General features: G+C 43.1%; 1 protein-coding gene across 8 annotated transcripts in view; it reads left to right on the top strand.

Annotated features, from left to right (window-relative positions):
* Positions 1-19,311, top strand: part of ZNF385A (zinc finger protein 385A) — a 199,671-nt gene extending 180,360 nt beyond the window's left edge. For all 8 annotated transcript variants that reach the window (XM_058173821.1, XM_058173820.1, XM_058173822.1 and 5 more), the window contains 4 exons: positions 5,022-5,360; positions 14,289-14,467; positions 16,213-16,308; positions 17,236-19,311. In XM_058173821.1, the coding sequence (XP_058029804.1) occupies positions 5,022-5,360; positions 14,289-14,467; positions 16,213-16,308; positions 17,236-17,463 (842 nt within the window). In that variant the 3' untranslated portion in view covers positions 17,464-19,311. The remainder of the gene's footprint in view (positions 1-5,021; positions 5,361-14,288; positions 14,468-16,212; positions 16,309-17,235) is intronic.
* Positions 19,312-19,640: the final 329 nt, after the last annotated feature.

Here is a 19,640-nt window from a genome sequence, read left to right as displayed (position 1 = left end):
ACAGGACAGGACAGGACAGAATAACAGACTGGGAAGATACTTTGGTGGTCTTCAACTCCCTGCTTAAGCAGGAAACCCTATACCATTTCAGACAAATGGTTTCCAATCTCTTCTTAAAAACTTATTATTGCCTTATCCATTGCGGCCCTTCAGTTCCCCTGGTCACCAGAGGATTGCCCACTCCTGAGCTAGAAGACAGGGTTATATTCTGTGGGCCTGCCTGCCCCAAATCTTTGACCTTCTGTAGGTCACATACAACTGACATCTGCACCTGCATCATATGAATAGCCCTTTTGTAAATCTAACAATGGGTTAGTTGACTTCTCTGTTTCCTGCTTGCCAAGACATTTGTAGAGTGTAACAAGCTTGGCTTAACAATTACATCTTACTTTATAAGGATGGTCCTCTATAATGCCTGTTAAGTACTTGCATTTAGTATAGGTTCCTTGAGAAAGAAAGATAAATTACTGCTGTATTTAACTGAAAAAGTAACTTAGGAAGAATGATGTACTTTTTCAATGGGAAAGAGATGAAACATGGTAATGTAAGCAATCAAGCTTTTTTAAAATGAATTAATACATTTGCACTATTTGAGGCACCCTGACTCCTAAGGACTCTGGATGGCAAGCTTTTATTGTCCATCTGCCTTGGTGGGCATGCCATCTTAATATCAGGGACATCTTCCTCTCGGGTAAACTAGTATTTGCTTTTTTCTTTTTAGTTAGCTTTGAAAAATTCTTGGTGATCCTTGGTGCAGCTTTGATGTTATAAAGATCCAGCATACATATCTGAAAATTGTTCCCCGTACTTCACCTTAACTTGTGCAGATATGACTGAAACCCTTTTATAACTTATCAATTCACTTATAAATTCAGTTGGCCGTTGAAGGTTGACATTCAAAATATCTGCACAACTTGCCGACTTGAGAAACTTGCCCTCCAAAGTACCTTTCTCTCCTTTGATGCAGCAAAATCCTTTTAAGAATACTGAAAAGTCTGGGAAGAATTTCCCAGGGATCATACATTGTGCTGCCTCACTCCAGAGGGCATGATAAAATTTAATCCAGTTAATCAATAGACTAACGAACCAAAACGTTAACTGATTAAAATTATGGTAAGCGAATATCGATTGGTAAGAATTGTGGCTTTTAAAGCATACCCGATTCAGTCCCATTTTATTTATTTGCTTAGCTATTTTGACAGGGATTGAGTTGGAGGGGAAGAAAGAATGGATTAAATATAGGGGTTTTTTCCCCCTTTTTTAAAAAAATAGGGAACTTTTGAAGTTTCTGCAATTCATGATCTAAGCCTTTGCATTTATGCCTGTTTAACAAACAAATATTTTAATGCCGCACAGTCTTGACAGTGGAATTAATTTTGCTAAGCTAATGCATGTGCAGTGTACATGTATTTCTTCTGACTGTAGAACAGAGAGGTCTCCTGGGTATGATTCTTGTAATAACAACAGCATATTAGTAGGCTGTATCTCAGCCTTGCTTGTTTTCTTTTCATAAAAGAAGCGAACGGACGTGAGCTTTTGCAGAATCAATTAGTTCATCTGGCCAATTCAAGATTTGAAAATTCTTGGTGATCCTTGGTGCAGCTTTGATGTCATAGATGATCACTACTGTGAAAATGGGGGACAGTTGCCTATAATTTAGTGGGCAAAAATTGCATGAACGTTTCAATGGTAGCCTGGTAACAGAATAATATGGCTTTTTAAACATGGCGTTCTTCCACCCTGATTCCCCACAAACAAAGGGAAGAAATAGTCTAAATCCTAGGATAGGATAGGATAGGATAGGATAGGACAGGACAGGACAGGACAGGACAGGACAGGACAGGACAGGACAGAATAACAGACTGGGAAGATACTTTGGTGGTCTTCTACTCCAACTCCCTGCTTAAGCAGGAAACCCTATACCATTTCAGACAAATGGTTGTCCAATCTCTTCTTAAAAACTTATTATTGCCTTATCCTTTGCGGCCCTTCAGTTCCCCTGGTCACCAGAGGATTGCCCACTCCTGAGCTAGAAGAACACAGGGTTATATTCTGTGGGTCTGCCTGCCCCAAATCTTTGACCTTCTGTAGGTCACATACAACTGACATCTGCACCTGCATCATATGAATAGCCCTTTTGTAAATCTAACAATGGATTAGTTGACTTCTCTGTTTCCTGCTTGCCAAGACATTTGTAGAGTGTAACAAGCTTGGCTTAACAATTACATCTTACTTTATAAGGATGGTCCTCTATAATGCCTGTTAAGTACTTGCATTTAGTATAGGTTCCTTGAGAAAGAAAGATAAATTACTGCTGTATTTAACTGAAAAAGTAACTTAGGAAGAATGATGTACTTTTTCAATGGGAAAGAGATGAAACATGGTAATGTAAGCAATCAAGCTTTTTTAAAATGAATTAATACATTTGCACTATTTGAGGCACCCTGACTCCTAAGGACTCTGGATGGCAAGCTTTTATTGTCCATCTGCCTTGGTGGGCATGCCATCTTAATATCAGGGACATCTTCCTCTCGGGTAAACTAGTATTTGCTTTTTTCTTTTTAGTTAGCTTTGAAAAATTCTTGGTGATCCTTGGTGCAGCTTTGATGTTATAAAGATCCAGTGTACATATCTGAAAATTGTTCCCCGTACTTCACCTTAACTTGTGCAGATATGACTGAAACCCTTTTATAACTTATCAATTCACTTATAAATTCAGTTGGCCGTTGAAGGTTGACATTCAAAATATCTGCACAACTTGCCGACTTGAGAAACTTGCCCTCCAAAGTACCTTTCTCTCCTTTGATGCAGCAAAATCCTTTTAAGAATACTGAAAAGTCTGGGAAGAATTTCCCAGGGATCATACATTGTGCTGCCTCACTCCAGAGGGCATGATAAAATTTAATCCAGTTAATCAATAGACTAACGAACCAAAACGTTAACTGATTAAAATTATGGTAAGCGAATATCGATTGGTAAGAATTGTGGCTTTTAAAGCATACCCGATTCAGTCCCATTTTATTTATTTGCTTAGCTATTTTGACAGGGATTGAGTTGGAGGGGAAGAAAGAATGGATTAAATATAGGGGTTTTCCCCCCCTTTTTTAAAAAAATAGGGAACTTTTGAAGTTTCTGCAATTCATGATCTAAGCCTTTGCATTTATGCCTGTTTAACAAACAAATATTTTAATGCCGCACAGTCTTGACAGTGGAATTAATTTTGCTAAGCTAATGCATGTGCAGTGTACATGTATTTCTTCTGACTGTAGAACAGAGAGGTCTCCTGGGTATGATTCTTGTAATAACAACAGCATATTAGTAGGCTGTATCTCAGCCTTGCTTGTTTTCTTTTCATAAAAGAGAAGGGCTCCATAATCTTGCCCCAAAGGCAAGATTTAATTTAAAAATGGGATTTAATTTTAAACCACAGAACCTATTTTAAATGTCAGGGCTCAGATTTAAAATATGCCAAATGATGTATTTGATGCTTCATTCTTGACATCTTAAGCATAGGACCCAGAGTTTACAAAGGCCTGCCTTCCTCATTACTTCAAGGCTGCCTATTCTGTGGGGATAAAATAGAATGCAAAACTGAATGCCTATAGCCTTTATGTCAAAGCACTGACAGGAGCAGCAGCTAGATTTCAACAAATTATAATTTCCAGAAATAAATATGCTTTGATAATCCAAGCCCTAGATGACAGCATAAGGTACTGAATGTCTGTGATAATCTGTTTATATGCACGCTGAAGTTATAGTTTCTGAGCATGTGACTATAAACTGATAGTCTATACTGTCAAATGTTGTTTCTCTTTGATGTATGTTATTTTTTTAAAAAGGTTGGCTAATACTTTTAGAAAACAGGTTTATTTGTCTTGAAATTCTGGATGCCCAGCACATCTGATATGCAATTAATTGGCGATTGCTGGTTCAAGGCTACAGGGCACCTTGAGCCTGGTGCAATGTTGGCGAACCATTTGGGCTCAGCATGTCAGAAATTCAGAAAATGCCTAATTTGATTCTGCTGGCATTTCTCTCCCTCTCTCTCTCTCTCTCTCTCTCTCTCTCTCTCACACACACACACACACACACACACACACACACACACATAGACAAAAGAGAAACAATTCATAACAAAGAGCCCCTTTGGATAGTGAAATGGGCAACATCTAAATTCAATAAAATAAATAAATAAATAAATAAGGTTACATAATTGTAAATATTTTTCGGGTGGTTCTCTCAGAAAAACATGCCTATCCGAGGCAGCTCCGTGTCACACAAAATTTGGAAACTTCGGGAGAATGCTCTTGGGTGGCCTTGCAGTTTCCCAAACAAAGCATATCTCATTCTTTGGAGGCTCCAGAGGCTGTGCAAGAGCAGGGCCCTCTCGTGTGACTTCCAGAGGGTCCAGAGCAGTGGTGGGTTTCAAAAATTTTTACTACCAGTTCTGTGGGTATGGCTTGGTGGGCGTGGCAGGGGAAGGATACTGCAAAATCCCCATTCCCTCCTGATCAGCTGGGACTCGGGAGGCAGAGAATAGATGGGGGCAGGGCCAGTCAGAATTGTTACTACCGGTTCTCCAGAATACTCAAAATTTCCGCTACCAGTTCCCCAGAACTGGTCAGAACCTGCTGAAACCCACCTCTGGTCCAGAGACTTGGTGTGTTACCTGGACACCACATGTCATAGGTTTGTCATCATTGGCCTGGTGATTAATTTTTAAATTGAGAGGCACTCTGAACCCCAGATCTGGGTTTGCCGGATGCCTAACGGTATTTGGTCTGGGAAAGATAGATGAGCGCACTGTGCGGTGGTTATCTATTATTGCCACGCTAGTACTTTGCTTAAGCCTGGAATTGAAAAGAAATACTGAGGTTGTAGCGAGCTTTGGCTATAATTAACTCCTCTGCAACGTTTGGTTTCCTAATTATACCCTCTGGTCAAGTTTGTGTGTGGCTTCTCTGCTTCTGCCCCATTCCTGATGCCTTCTTTTTCTTTCCCTTCTTGATTTTCTTACACAGCTGAGCAACTGAACGGCATAGGAGCATCAGTGACAGTGCCCCCCGTGCCAGCTCCTTCCTCGCCAGAGAAACAGCCCTGCCTGGGTTCTCCAGCAGCAGCAATAGCACCCCACCTGGCCGCTTGCCCAGAGCCAAGCCAGAGTTCCAAGAGTGGGCCAGCCTGGGGGACCAAGTTGGGAGAAATCTCGGCCGCCTCTGCAACCCCAGCCGCTTCAGGGGCAGCACCCCATAGTAACAGCAGTCCCAAGCCTGATGAAGAGAAGGCCAAGAAGCTGCTTTATTGCGCCCTCTGCAAAGTGGCCGTGAACTCGCTGTCTCAGCTTGAGGCGCATAACAAAGGTATTTGTGGAGAGTTTTGAGAGGTACGTTTTGGTGAGAGGGACTGTTGAGGAGGTAGGTCAAACCAAATAGCCCCTCGTCCTGTGGCTGTTAGTTCAGCAATATTTCTGTGCAGACAGTGCTTTCCAGAACAGAAGAACCATGAGTTCACCCCTCCAGCCTTCTAGGCACATGTTTACAAGAGAAGTTTGTGTGATGGCATGTAACAGTTAAAATTAAACTAATTCAGGAATTAGTTGTTCCAGATACGTATAACCAGAGCCATGCTTTGGCATTCCCACTAACTAACTTCTTAAGGCAATTTAAAACCAACTAGTAATTGTTTTCCCTGCTGCTGAGTGATGAGATTCTGTGGGTACCCCCCTTCCCACCTGCCCAATACAGGAATGCAAAGAATGGCATTCAGAGTCCCAGCCCTGATCCATTTTCTGGTGCTGGGTTGTCAAATTACTTCCCGGCTCTACTCCTCTGCTTATTTATATATATGTGTGTGTGTAATTTTATTGAAATTACCATAATATGAAATACAAATGAAAACAAAGATAATAGGGAAATGGGGGAGGGAAAAGGAGGTGAATGAGAACTGTGAGATAAGGGGGAAAAAGAAGGGGAAAAAACCACTGAATTCCTAACTTTTGTCAGCATGGTAGAATAAAAATAATAAAATACAGCTTCAACTTTTTTACTTTTCCATATTTAATATATACCATTGATTTCTTTGACAACAAACTTGCCCAATTAAAATTTCATGGGTTTTTTTCTGTCTTGAGCACAAAATCCACAAGCATTTTCCATGTAGTAACAGAACTATATACATTCTATTCTTTAATTTAAAAAGTTAACTTGGCCATCTCTGCTAACTTTTTCCATCCATTCTTCCATTGTGGAGATTATTATATTCTCTGCTGTATCTAAAGAATGTGCTGGAAAGTAGAGTTGGATCTTAATTGGGAGGGAAGAAACACCAATTTGAACCAAGGGAGTTGGAAAACATGGCTTCCCCACAAGATCTTCAAGGTTTCAACATTTTTATTTTATATATTTTTAAATAAAATCAATTTTAACGGAGCATGACTTCAATCTGATGATGGATCGAATGGGATCAAATCAGAAATCGCATGAAGTGTTAATACCACTTTATAATGCCTTGGTAAGGCCACACTTGGAATATTGCATTCAGTTTTGGTCACCACGATGTAAAAAAGATGTTGAGACTCTAGAAAGAGTGCAGAGAAGAGCAACAAAGATAATTAGGGGACTGGAGGCTAAAACATATGAAGTACGGTTGTAAGAAACTGGGTATGCCTAGTTTAATGAAAAGAAGGACTAGGAGAGACATGATAGCAGTGTTCCAATATCTCAGGGGTTGCCACAAAGAAGAGGGAGTCAAGCTATTCTCCAAAGCACTTGAGGGTAGAACAAAAAGCAACGGGTGGAAACTAATCAAGGAGAGAAGCAACTTAGAACTAAGGAGAAATGTCCTGACTGTTAGAACAATTAATCAGTGGAACAACTTGCCTGCAGAAGTTGTGAATGCTCCAACACTGGAAATTTTTAAGAAAATGTTGGATAACCATCTGTCTGAAGGGATGTAGGGTTTCCTGCCTGGGCAAGGGGTTGGACTAGAAGACCTCCAAGGTCCCTTCCAACTCTATTATTATTATTATTATTATTATTATTATTATTATTATTATTATTATTATTATTATTATTATTATTATTATTATTATTAATAAAGCAGCTTAGCTGTGGAACAGACTCATAAGGTGGGATTTTATGTGCAGTTGACTTTAGACTGGTGCAAAGTCTTAAGTGTAGAGGTGGCATATTATACTCCACACCTAAAAGAAAGACCAAATCTTAATTTTTCTACCTCAATCTTTCAAGACAACAGAATTCTGTTATCTGTCCATATGATGAAGTCTGGGCAAATCTGCAGAGCTTTCCCTCCAAATTCTACTTCTTACAGATCCAGAGAGATAAGGCAAGAAACCCTATTTTCCAGACTCACTTTTGAGTTCTCAAGTTTTATAGATATTAATTTCACATGCTCTTGAGCATAACTTCACAGCCATAGTACTAACTGATTAGACCCCAAAGACCTTGTAAATGCTCTGAAAATGGAGCTGCGTTTTATTTGATTTCTTCCACAAGTCCAAACCAGAATTAAAGAAAAACAGGCCTTGAAGTGAAGCGAGGGCAAAGTTTATTTCCTAATGGCTGTAGTAGAAAAGCTCAGATCTGGCTCCACTATGTCAGGGTTCCAAGTAACACCCCCAATGAAATAAGACTCTGAGGCTTGAAGGTCCTCAAAGTTCCATTTTATTAGAGATGTCATATTGGCACATATGGGAAAACCCGAATCGGAAAGCTTCCAGATTTTCCCCACCCAAAAGAAAGTCCAAGTCCCTGCCCAGCACCCACATGTCCATCACATGGCCCAATCAATGCACTGTCCCAACTGGAGATGCCTCCCAGTCACACCCCTCCAGGTGCAGGGCAAGATGTTCTTGACACTCTGAGAAAGTAATGTTATTATTACTATATATCACCCCTGCTCCATACAATCCTCCCTCCCAGTTTCCCACAGCACTAAATGTGGCAGGCCTGAAGGCCCAGTGCAAAAGATGGCTTCCAGGCCTGATACACTGCATTGCTATAGTGGCTGGGATCAGTTTGTTTTGACTTACTTAACTAAGGCATGGTGGGGCAGTGGTTAGAAAGCAGTACTGCAGGTTAATTCTACCGCCTGCCAGCAGTTCGATTCTCACCGGCTCAAGGTTGACTCAGCTTTCCATCCTTCTGAGGTGGGTAAAATGAGGATCGTTGGGGGCATTAGGCTGACTCTGTCAACCGCTTAGAGGGCTGTAAAACACCGTGAAGCGGAATATAAGTCTAAGTGCTATTGCTAATTGATCTTCCTTCCATTGCTGCTCTGCTGCCTCTGCTTAACGCATGGGTTTGAGGGGGGCTTTCCAGTCCCATTCGTGGTCCTTCTGATGTCACAAGTGGTTTTGCACCCCTCAAAAATCATTGGCACCATTCCTCTGAACAGAAAATGAGGAAGGGAAGAGCGCTTTGTATTTCATTGCTACAAACAGCCTGGTGCTTCCATTCTGTTCTTCATTGTAGGAGAGCCATATTAGCCGATGGTGGCAAAACATCAGAAACACCTTCTAGCTCCTTTTCTGACTAACAACTTGGTATTAAAAGGCATAAGCTTTTGTGAACTACTGTTCATTTCTTCAGTTGAATCTTTTTCAAAACCTGTGAGCCAGAAAAGGTGATACCAGACTCCTCCTGATTCTCTGCTTACCATTATTGCAATTCTTTTCTTGCCTAAATTCTGCCAGTGAAGATCACACAAACACACACACCAGAGGTGGTATTCACGTGTGGGTTCGCCCGCGCCCCAGCTCTATACCATCCTATTTTGGCAGGTTTTTGAGGCCGGGCGCATGTGAGCATGCGTGTGTGAGGAGAACCAATAGAAACATAATGTGAAACCCACTGCTGACACACACATTCCCTTCCCAGCCTAACTGCATCTGTAGAGATGCTAGGAGCGATCCAGAGGCATCACAACAAAATCCAACACGTGCACCTTCCTCTATGGAGGAGCTGAAGTGAGGTGAAGAGGTGACCTGTTGAATGGGTTGTCTTTGATAACTGTGGAAGACCCATGAGACCTGACAGGAGGGGTAGCAACTCCATGGTTAGGTCCCTTGTTTTTTGACATACCTTGCCCCTGGGTGTATCCAATTAAGATTTATATCTCCCTTTTCCCCCAATCCTTTGCACCTTTGGCCCTGTTGCAAGAGCTCTGGGTGTGGTTGCAGAGCATGCCTTGGCAACAAGACAGACATTCCCCACATAGTGAGCTCACAGCCTCGGCAGCTCAAGCCCTCTCTAGCTCTTCTGCTTTCCATCCAAATTGCAGGCCTGCTTTCCATCCAAATTGCAGGCCTGATGGAGATCAGCATGGATAAAACTCAACGGTTCTCCTTCCAGCTGCATCTTTTCCCCACCACTGGTTCATCTTTACCAACCTCATGCAGGCCTAGTTATAGAGCTGTGGAGCTGCAACTGAAGAGAGGAGAAGTTTCTCAAGAAACAGGGGCCCAGGGGTCGGAACTGCAGAGCAATTGCCTCACAGAACAGGGGTCTCCAACCTTAGCGCCTTTAAGACTTGTGGACTGCAACTCCCAGAATTCGGAATTCTGGGAGTTGAAGTCCATAAGTCTTAAAGTTGCCAAGGTTGGAGACCCGTGTCACAGAACACATCCAGCTGGCCAGTTTAACAAGCTTCCTTCTGGTCCATGAACCACACAACAGTATGCTGGCATCACTTGCTTTGCCCTGACAGATGAATTCTGTTTTGGCTTAGGAACGAGTCAAGCAAGTATCCCCCGCTCCGTCCTGACAATTTGGCGTGGGACAAGCTAAGGAAAGTGATTGGTGGGTTTCCTGCCAATGGGAAAGCATCCACTAATCACTCTCCTTAACATAAAATGGGGTGGAAGTGAGATAGGCCAGAGTATCTCAATCCCATCAATGTTAAGAGGTGTAGGCTGGGAGATTCTGGGAATTGAAATCGACACCTCTTAATGTTGCTGAGATTAGGAATAACGGTTTAATCTCAGGGGTTTAGCCATCCATCAGGTTCTGATTTGCAGGGGGGTGGGTTTTTCTGCTTCTCTTGCTTGTCCTAGAGACCCCAGTTCAACCTGCTGATGATCTCTCTGGCTGACCCACCTAGCCTACTCACTCTTCGAAGTTCTCTTGCTCGCTCATCCTTCTCCTTTGTTCATCTTCTTACTTTCTTCTGCTTACTCCACTGCCCATTCCTTTCTGTCACCTCCTCCCTCCATCAGCATCTCTCGCTCTCTCACTCATCCCCCCTGCCATGCTCTCTTGATCTCTTTTGCTCACAGTTGTCTCTTTTCCTTGCTTGTTTGTTCTGCGCTTGCCCTCTTGCTTGCTCTCGATCTCCTGTCTCTCTTCCTCCACTCTCCTTCATCTTTCTCTTCCCCCCCCCCCCTCCATTGCTTCTACCATTGCCATCTGTTCTTTAGCACCCGCTGCATTACCCAGTCTGCTCCATGGCCTGCCTGCTTTAGAATTGCTTTGACTGTCCTCCTGTTTGCCACGCTCACTTCACTGCCTCTTACTTGATTGCTAGCGCTTCTCTGTCTCTCACAATTTTTGATTTCTTCCTCTTGCTCTTTTATGTATGCTCGCCATTCTCTCCCCCCACCCCCAAGTCTCTCTCTTGCTTACACAGAAACAAGAAAGAGAAAACCATGTCTCCACTTTATTAAAAATATCACAGTAAAATATTCTGTTGCTTCAAATCCTTGGCTGAAAAGCTAAGTCACTAAGAATTGGTGACAAGGGAGAAGAATATTAGAATAAGAGTCTTGCTTTGCTTAACAATGGCTGCCTGGAAGCTATTGACAGGTACTAGTTCATGGCCTCTGCCACTACGGTCCCTACTGCTTTGCTGCACAAACTACCTGTCAAAGCATTTATTTATCTCGGAGGGGATCGGATAAGTCTATGTAATGCCTGAGTGGCTCTGTGCACCAAAGCAATGCCAGATCAAAGTGGCCATGGAGCAAAATAGTCTCATCAGAAGAAGGAGGGATTGCCTGCACCACAGCCCAAAACAGTCAAGGAGAACTGGACAGATCCCAGCCCAGCAATCAGTCACCCCAATCTCTGCTGAAGCACCCCAGATTCATAGTTTACTGCAAGTCTTCTGTTGAGAGAAAAGAAAAAACATCATTTAAATGTTTGAACAGATGAACATGAAAGTTAGGTGTCTTCAGCTATGGGTTAGGGAAAAGGAAGCATCTTCCCATTGCAGTTTGCAAGCAGGACTGGCTTGAAACAAAAAAAAAAGTCCAGATATGTCTCTCATACTTTGGTCAGTATACACTTTTTGGTGCATGCCTCTTTATTAATATATATCTAATGTATGAAGAGATGTGTGCTGGGAGAAAGCCATGTCTCCACTTTATTAAAAATATTCTTGTAAAATATTCTGTTGCTTCAAATCATTTGCTGGAAAACTAATTCATTGAGAATTGATGACAAGGGAAAAGAATATTAGAATAAGAGTGGACAATGATCCTAAGCACCCAACAGAATGAGGAATAAAACATGGTTAAGATCTCATTTCTATCATAATATTTGGGGACTACTGCCCTATAGTGTCTCTCCAACATTCTTTAAGATAGTCATATCATTCCTTTCACCCGTTGCTGCCAGTGAATAAGTTATTTGGATTTCTGCAGTCCGGGTTTAGTATTCTTAATTATTGTTTGTTTATATATATGGGAAAGGCCTCCTACCCTCAACAACTAGCAAATTTCGGTTTAAGGGTAGGCAATGAGCATGCAGGAAAGAATAAACTTCTGTTTTTTAGTGAGATTTGAACCAGCAACTTCCTGTCTCCACAGCATTCATTGATACATTATACCAGGGGTTGGCAGCTATGGCCCCTTTATAACTTGTGAAATTCAACTCCCAAAATATCTGAGCCAGTGAGGCTGGTCCAGGAATTCTGGGAGTTGAAGTCCACAGATCATAAAGGAGCCACAATTGCCCACTCCTGCATTATACAATCATAGGAAACTATCCCCCCCACCCCCCACAGCTCAGACTAGTTAGCCCTAAATTGTTTGCTGTGGTTGGCAGGAACTCTGAGATACATGGCAGAAATCTTTTCCTCCTGCCTGGCCTTTTTAAATAGAAATATCAAGGATAGGAAGTGAGATTTTCTATGTGCAAGAATAAGGCTCTTTAGTGCGAAGAACGGTGCTTTTAAAAGATAGTCGCTGGAGCAGTGAATTACTTGTGTCTCTGTTCCCTCTTTATAATACTTAGCAGGTGAATTGAGGGACAGGACATGTATGTCTATAGGCACATTGTACAAACACAGAAATCAATATTCTGGGTGCAGAATTTAGCATTTGAAGGATGTCAATACTTAATTGGATGTTCCCAATCCCCTCCCCCCCAAAACCCCCACAAGGGTATCATCTTAGATAAGCAATGAATCTCATAATAGAGGCTAATGAACTTGGGGAGATATTCTTACTTCCAAAGTCCTTACATCCTTACACCTAGGGGCTGCCACAAAGAAAAGGGGTTCTCCAAAGCAAAGGCAGGAGAAGAAGCAATGGATGGAAACTAATTAAGGAGAGAACCAACCTAGAACTAAGGAGAAATTTCCTAACAGTGAGAACAATTAATCAGTGGAACTGCTTGCCTGCAGAAGTTCTGGATGCTCCAACACCAGAGGTTTTTAAGAAGAGATTGGACAACCATTTTTTTTGAAATGATACAAGGTTTCCTGCCTAAGCAGATGGTTGGATTAGAAGACCTCCAAGGTCCCTTTCTAACTCTGTTATTCTGTTAAAGTCATGATCTTTTGGCATATGTACAATGTTTTAGAAAGCAATAGTTTCAAACAGGATTCAATGGGATTTGCAGCATACAGAGGAAAAATGTTTTAGTATACGGACTCAAAAGTGCAAATTTTTGTATCTTATGTGATAAATACACTTCCTTTAAGGTCCTTTTCTAGGGCTTAGAGTTTGTTGTTGCTTCTGATTAGAATAAGGTTGAATTAACTCCTATTGTTTTTCTTTTCATTTCCTATGGGAACCACTTTATGGCTTTTCAGTTTGGATATTCCAAGTCTGTTTGCTACCTTGAATAAACAGATTCCAGGCAGTGAGGCACTAATAAAACATAAGCCTCTTCTTGCCGTTGAGATTGTAATATTAACCCTCTGTTTTAATATATTAAAGTTTTTCTTGAAATTTCTCAATGCAGTCAATGTCTGCACCCTATTATGATCACATTATCCTGTTTGGCATTTGTGTTTTATATGCCCTATTATTGATCCACGCTCAAAGTCTACAGTGGCACAGTTGAGGCACAGATTTGGTCATCTCAATTTGCCCTTGCTCTTGTCTCCTTCCTAAATTATAACATAATACTGAGACAACTGTAGGAAAAGCAACTATTGGAGTATGATTTGAGAGACAGTCCTCACTTTCTTTGAGACAATTTCCAGTTGTGAAGAAAAGGAGGTTTTGCAAAATTAGGATAGCAATAGTTAAACAGAGAGCTAGAATCATACTGTAGACTTCACCTCTCGTTTTCTCTCTTTTCTTGTAAACCCTTTCATGTTTGCATTTATACATCACTAGCAGCAAGTTAATGATAATATTTATCTTCAAGCTAAGAAAAGCATTGCTTACCAATATGTACCAATGAAACTTGTTAAAAAATCAACCAAAAGCGGGAATACTTTTTTCATCCCCAGTTGGCATAGTCCGTGCATCTCTCAATTAGATAGGAAGAAAATCATTTCTATAGGTCTGCTAAAAAGTGCATGCACATGTATATACAAAGAGACATACTGATAAAGTAAAAGCAGTACTTAAATGCATATAAAAATAGAACTGTCACGTAACAATATAAAAAGGGAACTTTAGTATTTCTATAAAATGTGCTGATTTGATAGCCAAATAAGTTGTAATGTAAAAAAAAGCCATTTATCTGAAGATAGAGATTACTACAGGAGGGAAACCTGACTGGTTTTTCTAGTTTAAAGAATCGGTTCTATTACAAAACAAAAAAAAGTCACTGCAGAAAAGTCTATTCTGTGTCCTTTCTAAGTTTGTCAACAAGACAGACTGACTTATAGACTACATTCCTGTAACTCCTAAGATTAAAAAGAAAAAGAACTGTAGATAAAGTATATATTCATAGAGGACTAGACTGTCTCTACCAGTTTTGCAAACAGCGTTCCCTTGGGAGGAAGCGTACAAGAGAAAGTGCCACAAGGAATGATTGGGGGACATTTCTCTTGAGTATTTGTAGTTTCAGTATTGTGTTGTACTCTCCTAGGTACAAAGCACAAGACTATCCTGGAAGCGCGCAGCGGACTGGGGCCTATCAAAGCATATCCACGTCTTAGTCCCACAACTGGAGGGGAACCAGGCAACCAAGACCCCAGTGCTCAGGAGAGAACCTTCCACTGTGAAATCTGCAATGTCAAAGTTAACTCGGAGATCCAGCTCAAACAGGTGTGAAATGCAGTCATGACACCTTGCTGATATATCTTACCAGAAGAGAATTTCCTCTTTCTAAGGAAGAACAGTTGGTGGAACTCAACAGGGATGTTTTAAATTAATAGTAAAACTTCAACCCTAAAAATCTTTTCTTATTTTTAATTAAGGCTCAGTTTATTTATTTTTTAAAAAAGAAGTACCATGTGAAAGGAGGCAGTGTCTCTGAGCATAAGTACACAAAGCATATTTCTCTCCCTACTAAATGCAGTTAATCCGTGACTTACGATCCCAATGGAACCCAAAATTTCCGTTGGTAAGCAAGACAGTTGTTCAGTGACTTTTGCCTGGTTTTACGACCCTTCTTGCTACAGTTGTTAAGTCAGTCACTGCAGTTGTTAAGCTAGCAACACGGTTCTTAAGTGGTTTCTGTTAAGTTAACACAGCTTCTGTTAAGTTAACATGGTTGTTAAGTGGTTTCCCCATTGATTTTGCTTGTCACAGAAGTTCACAAAAGCTGATCACATGACCACGGAAGACCTAAATATGAGCCAGTTGCCAAGCATCCGAATTCTGATCATGGGACCATGCGGGATGCTGCAAAGTGTGGAAAAGTGGTCCTAAGTCACTTTCTTTTAGTGCTGTTATAACTTCGAATGGTCACTCAATAGTAGTCGTAAGTTGAGAACTGCTTACTGTATATTGGTCGTCATCCCTCACATGCCTGGGATTCAGAAGATAGGAGGTCTCGTATCAAAGTTCATAGCTTCCAATTTTGAATCTCAAGATCAGTAATTGAATAGGCATTCATTAACTCTAATCATGAGGTTACTGTGATGTTCTTGCTCAGGACCTGCTTATTAAATGTAGATTGACCTAGATTGCTCTTCAGTGCAGTGTGGAAGATGGGAGTACCTCCTGGAATTACTTGATTGAGGCCATGTCTGCACTCATGAGCTAGTCCTGCATAGGGACTATGGGCTGCAATTGGGGGTAGGGGAGGTCCGTAATAAGGTATGCATGTGCTCCTATGCATGGCCTCTCTCATAAATCCATCCTCAAAGAAGCTTTAAAACTACAAATTTTACCACCAAAAGGATTTCTAATGAACATCTTGGAATCTGAGTTCATGTAAAGATATGTGAGAAAGACCTTGGGAGACGAGTAAACAGATGCTGCATAGGTATCAGTCGGATAAGAGGCAGCATAGCCCACAATTGCTTAGTGGGTGGAGCAAAAAGCTCAGAAGGGACACTTCTTAAGTTCTCAGGCTGTAAAAGAGATGGCGAGAGAGTTGAGCTTTCACACATGCAAAATTCTACTAATGTAGCTTTATAGTAAAGTAAAATTAATTTAACTGGCCATTGTGTTTCCTGTCTTGAGTGGATGTGGTGGCTTACAGGTGGAGTTCTCGCCTCACATTCAGTAGGCTGTGAGTTCGATCCTAGATAGAGGCAGCTATTTCTCTCTGGGCACGAAGAGAATATATCTGCTGAATATAACGCCGCATTGGCGACAGAAAGGACATCCGGCCAGTAAACACTCAGCTCCATTCAGTTGCCCAAACTCCAACATGCAAGGGATTATGGGGTCATTAAAAGACAATGATGATTGTGTTTCCTGTCTGGTCTATCTGATGATAGTTCATCAGCCTTTCATACATGGCTGGATTGGCATGGTAAGAGGCAACATTTGGTCAAGGAATTAGGTTTCTTTACTTGCTAATTAACTTGGTATCTCTTTCTTCCTCTTTGGTTTTTTAGCATATTTCCAGCCGGCGGCACCGGGATGGAGTTGCTGGGAAGCCTAACCCTTTGTTGAGTCGGCACAAGAAGCAGCGTGGCATGGCAGAACTGCCAGTGAGTACATAACGGGCATTTTCCAATACAGGCTGTGGCAGGGATGAAATGCTCCCAGTTAGGACCAGATCACCTGATCCGGTAGCGATGGCAGGTGGTTCGGAGAACTGGTAGCAAAAATCCCTGCCACCTCCCACCCACCCCCCGCTCATGCCCAGCTGAGCCGCATGATCATCAGAGGGTTTGGTTTTTTTACTTTTAAAAGCATTTTTTCTTCGGCCAAAAAAATGCTTTTAAAAGTAAAAAAAAAAGCCTCTGATGATCGCGCGGCTCAGCTGGGATCATCAGAGGCTTTTAAAAGCATTTTTTCTACAACCTCTTCAGCCGAAGAGGTTGTTAAAAATGCTTTTAAAAGGTTCTGATGATCCCAGCTGAGTTGCCTGATCATGAGAGGCTTCTTTTCTTTTAAGGCAAAAAAATGCTTTTAAAAGAAAATAAAAGCCTCTGACGATCAGGCAACTCAGCTGGGATTGTCAGAGCCTTTTAAAAGCATTTTTACAACCTCTTCAGCCGAAGTGGGTGTAAAAAATGCTTTTAAAAGCTTCTGACAATCCCAGCTGAGTTGCCTGATCATCAGAGGCTTTTTTTTCTTTTAAAGGCAAAAAAAAATGCTTTTAAAAGAAAATAAAAGCCTCTGATGATCAGGCAACTCAGCTGGGATCGTCAGAGGAGCCTTTCAAAAGCATTTTTTCTTTGGCCGAAGAGGCTGTAGAAAAAATGCTTTTAAAAGTAAAAAAAAATAAAAAAGTTGGCCATGCCCACCCAGTCACATTACTCCCCGACCAAGCCACGCCCACAGAACCGATAGTAACAAATTTTACATTTCACCACTGGGCTGTGGTATTGTTTCTTTAATAGGCCAGAATAGCTTAATCAATGTAACCAAACTGAATCTCTCTCTTTTTCTTTCTCTCTTTGTTTCCGCAGGGCTCCCTGGCTTTTTCCAAGGAGCTTCCCAAGTCCCTGGCGGCTGGATTGCTACCAAATCCCCTGGCTGTAGCAGCTGCCTTAGCAGCAGCCGCTTCCACACCCCTGACGCTGCGGCCAGCAACGCCATCCCTGCTGCAGGGCCCACCTCTGACACACCCACTCCTGCGCCCAGCTCCAGGGCCCATCCGAACTGCACATGGACCCATCCTCTTCTCACCATACTGATGCTGCCCTTCCACTCACCTGCCTGCCACAATCCCGGGACTCCTGGCTCCACCAGAACCACACCGCCCTCCCCCCGGCAACTAGCAACCAGTCCCGGCAATATCTCACAAGGCGCCCAGGCCCATTGAAGGGAGCATTTTACTCTTCCTCCCCGTCCTTTTTCTTTGTGACAGGAAATGGAATTATTTTTCTGAGAAGAGAAAGGGGAGAAGCCCACCCTTCTGCAACCCCGCACATCGGCGCGCCTGCTCTCCACCCTCTCGGAACCCCAGCCAAATCTGCACAAGTGCTGGGCTCCCGCAGGGGGCTGGGTGGGGGCCTGCGCCTTGGGGTGTGCCTGTGCGTGCGTGTGCATGTCGGTCTCATCTTCCGAGGTACGAAAGGTTGGGGAGTGGAAGTGCCTCCCCAGGACTCTGTGGCGCGTTGGCAAGGGAGGCAGTTCTGGTACCTCAGGGACTGATCAGCAAGCAATCTCCTTCATCCCAGAGCTAAGGGGGCTGTTGCCCCCCTTACTCATACAAGCCATTGTCCACTTGCACTGAGAAGTGGGGGGTGTATATGTGTGTGCGGGACAGAAGACAGGGCCTCCTGAAAGAGTCCCTACTGCAATAATGCTGGCCAGCACCTCCATGTACATATCCCCTAAGGTCCCTCCCTGTCAGCACCCCCCTTCTCCCCCTCACCTGTGCTGGCCCCTCTCCTTACTGCGCTTCCATGCAATGGGGCTCCCCTTGGGCTCCTCACCACGGCACCTCAATAAGAGACTGGCAGAGCAAGTACTGTGCCCCATTTTTCCAATTTCCTCCAGTTCCTCTTGCGCTGAGCAGCAGCAACAGACAGACAGACCCAGCCCTTGTTCGGCCATGTTTTCCCAACCTGCAGAACTTTCTGTCCTCTGAGCGAAGAAAAACGCGACCCACATCAGCTGGCCTGGAAATGGCACATTGGCTAAGAGAGCGAGAGCATCGGGGGAGGGGGGGATTTGGGGGGGGCGAGTGGCTGGCATCTCCTTTCTGCCTGTAGACCATCCTTTTGGTTATCTGTGCCGTTGCCATGGTAATGTGACCTCTCCCCTTCCCTCGCCTTCCTTTTGCTACATTTCTACAGAGTTGGGTCCCCACCTCTCCCCGACTGAATGGGGATGTTAGCCAGGAGGCCAGGTTGTTCTTTTCCTGGGGATTAAGCAGCCCCAATCTCCAAGCCAGCCCCACCCCACAGCACGAAAAATAAAAAAATCCAGATGCTTGTAAATTTCTTGGCGCGCACCCCAGTCGGTGCCTCTCGAGGGACGGCCTACGCTGTAGGGTGTGTGCCGTAGAAGCGTGGGCACTTGGATTGTTTGGAAGAACAATCAAAGGGTCAGGGTTGTTTCTTTCTTTTGCAAACTTGTAGACGCAGAAGCAGACATTGCCATTGGCCGATTCCCATTTTGTCAAGCGGAAGAAGAAGGCGGTCCAGCTCAAAACAAAACCCTCGTAGCCTGGGGAAGAAGGGAGGGAGGGAGACGTCCTTCCATGTTGTGTCCCTGCTATTCTTCCCTGCCTCTCTCCAAACTGTGACTGAAGTTCCGAGCAATAGAGACACCGGCATGGGAGGGGAACAGAACCCACCTTCCCCCGACTGGCATGACCCACAGGGCAACCCCCTGCCCCCTCCATCCGCAGATGCCCTCCGCTTCTCTGAGTCTTGACCCTTGTCCACCGTTTGTCCGACCATGCTAGACTCTCACCCTCTCTTTCTTGCTGACACCAAGGACTGTCTGCTTCAACCCACATAGCACCTTTTCTCCCTCCCTTCCTTGCTCCTTGATAACAATAAAAGAAATGATAAGGCTCATTTATGCCTGCACTCGGTCTGTCTTCCTGTCTGTCAGGGACTGGGGAAGCCATGATTTCAGGCTGGGATCAATCCTAATAAACTACTATGGACTTCCTTCCTCCACGCTCAGGGCCCAAAGTCCAAAGTGGGGAAAGGAACAGAGGAGCATTCAATTCAGGTAGTCCACGAATTACAACCATTTGCTTAGTGACCATCCGAAATTACATCACCATTGAAAACTGTGACCTATGACCATTTTCCACACAACCCTTGCAGCATCCCCCAGGATCGTGTGATCAAAATTCGGATGCTTGGCAACTGGCTCATATTTATGATGGTTGCCGTGTCCACCCAGGGTC

Source organism: Ahaetulla prasina, chromosome 2, assembly GCF_028640845.1.
Source record: "Ahaetulla prasina isolate Xishuangbanna chromosome 2, ASM2864084v1, whole genome shotgun sequence".
Lineage (NCBI taxonomy): Eukaryota > Metazoa > Chordata > Lepidosauria > Squamata > Colubridae > Ahaetulla > Ahaetulla prasina.
Note: the sequence above shows the minus strand (reverse complement) of the source record. Positions and strands in the feature narration are given on the sequence as shown.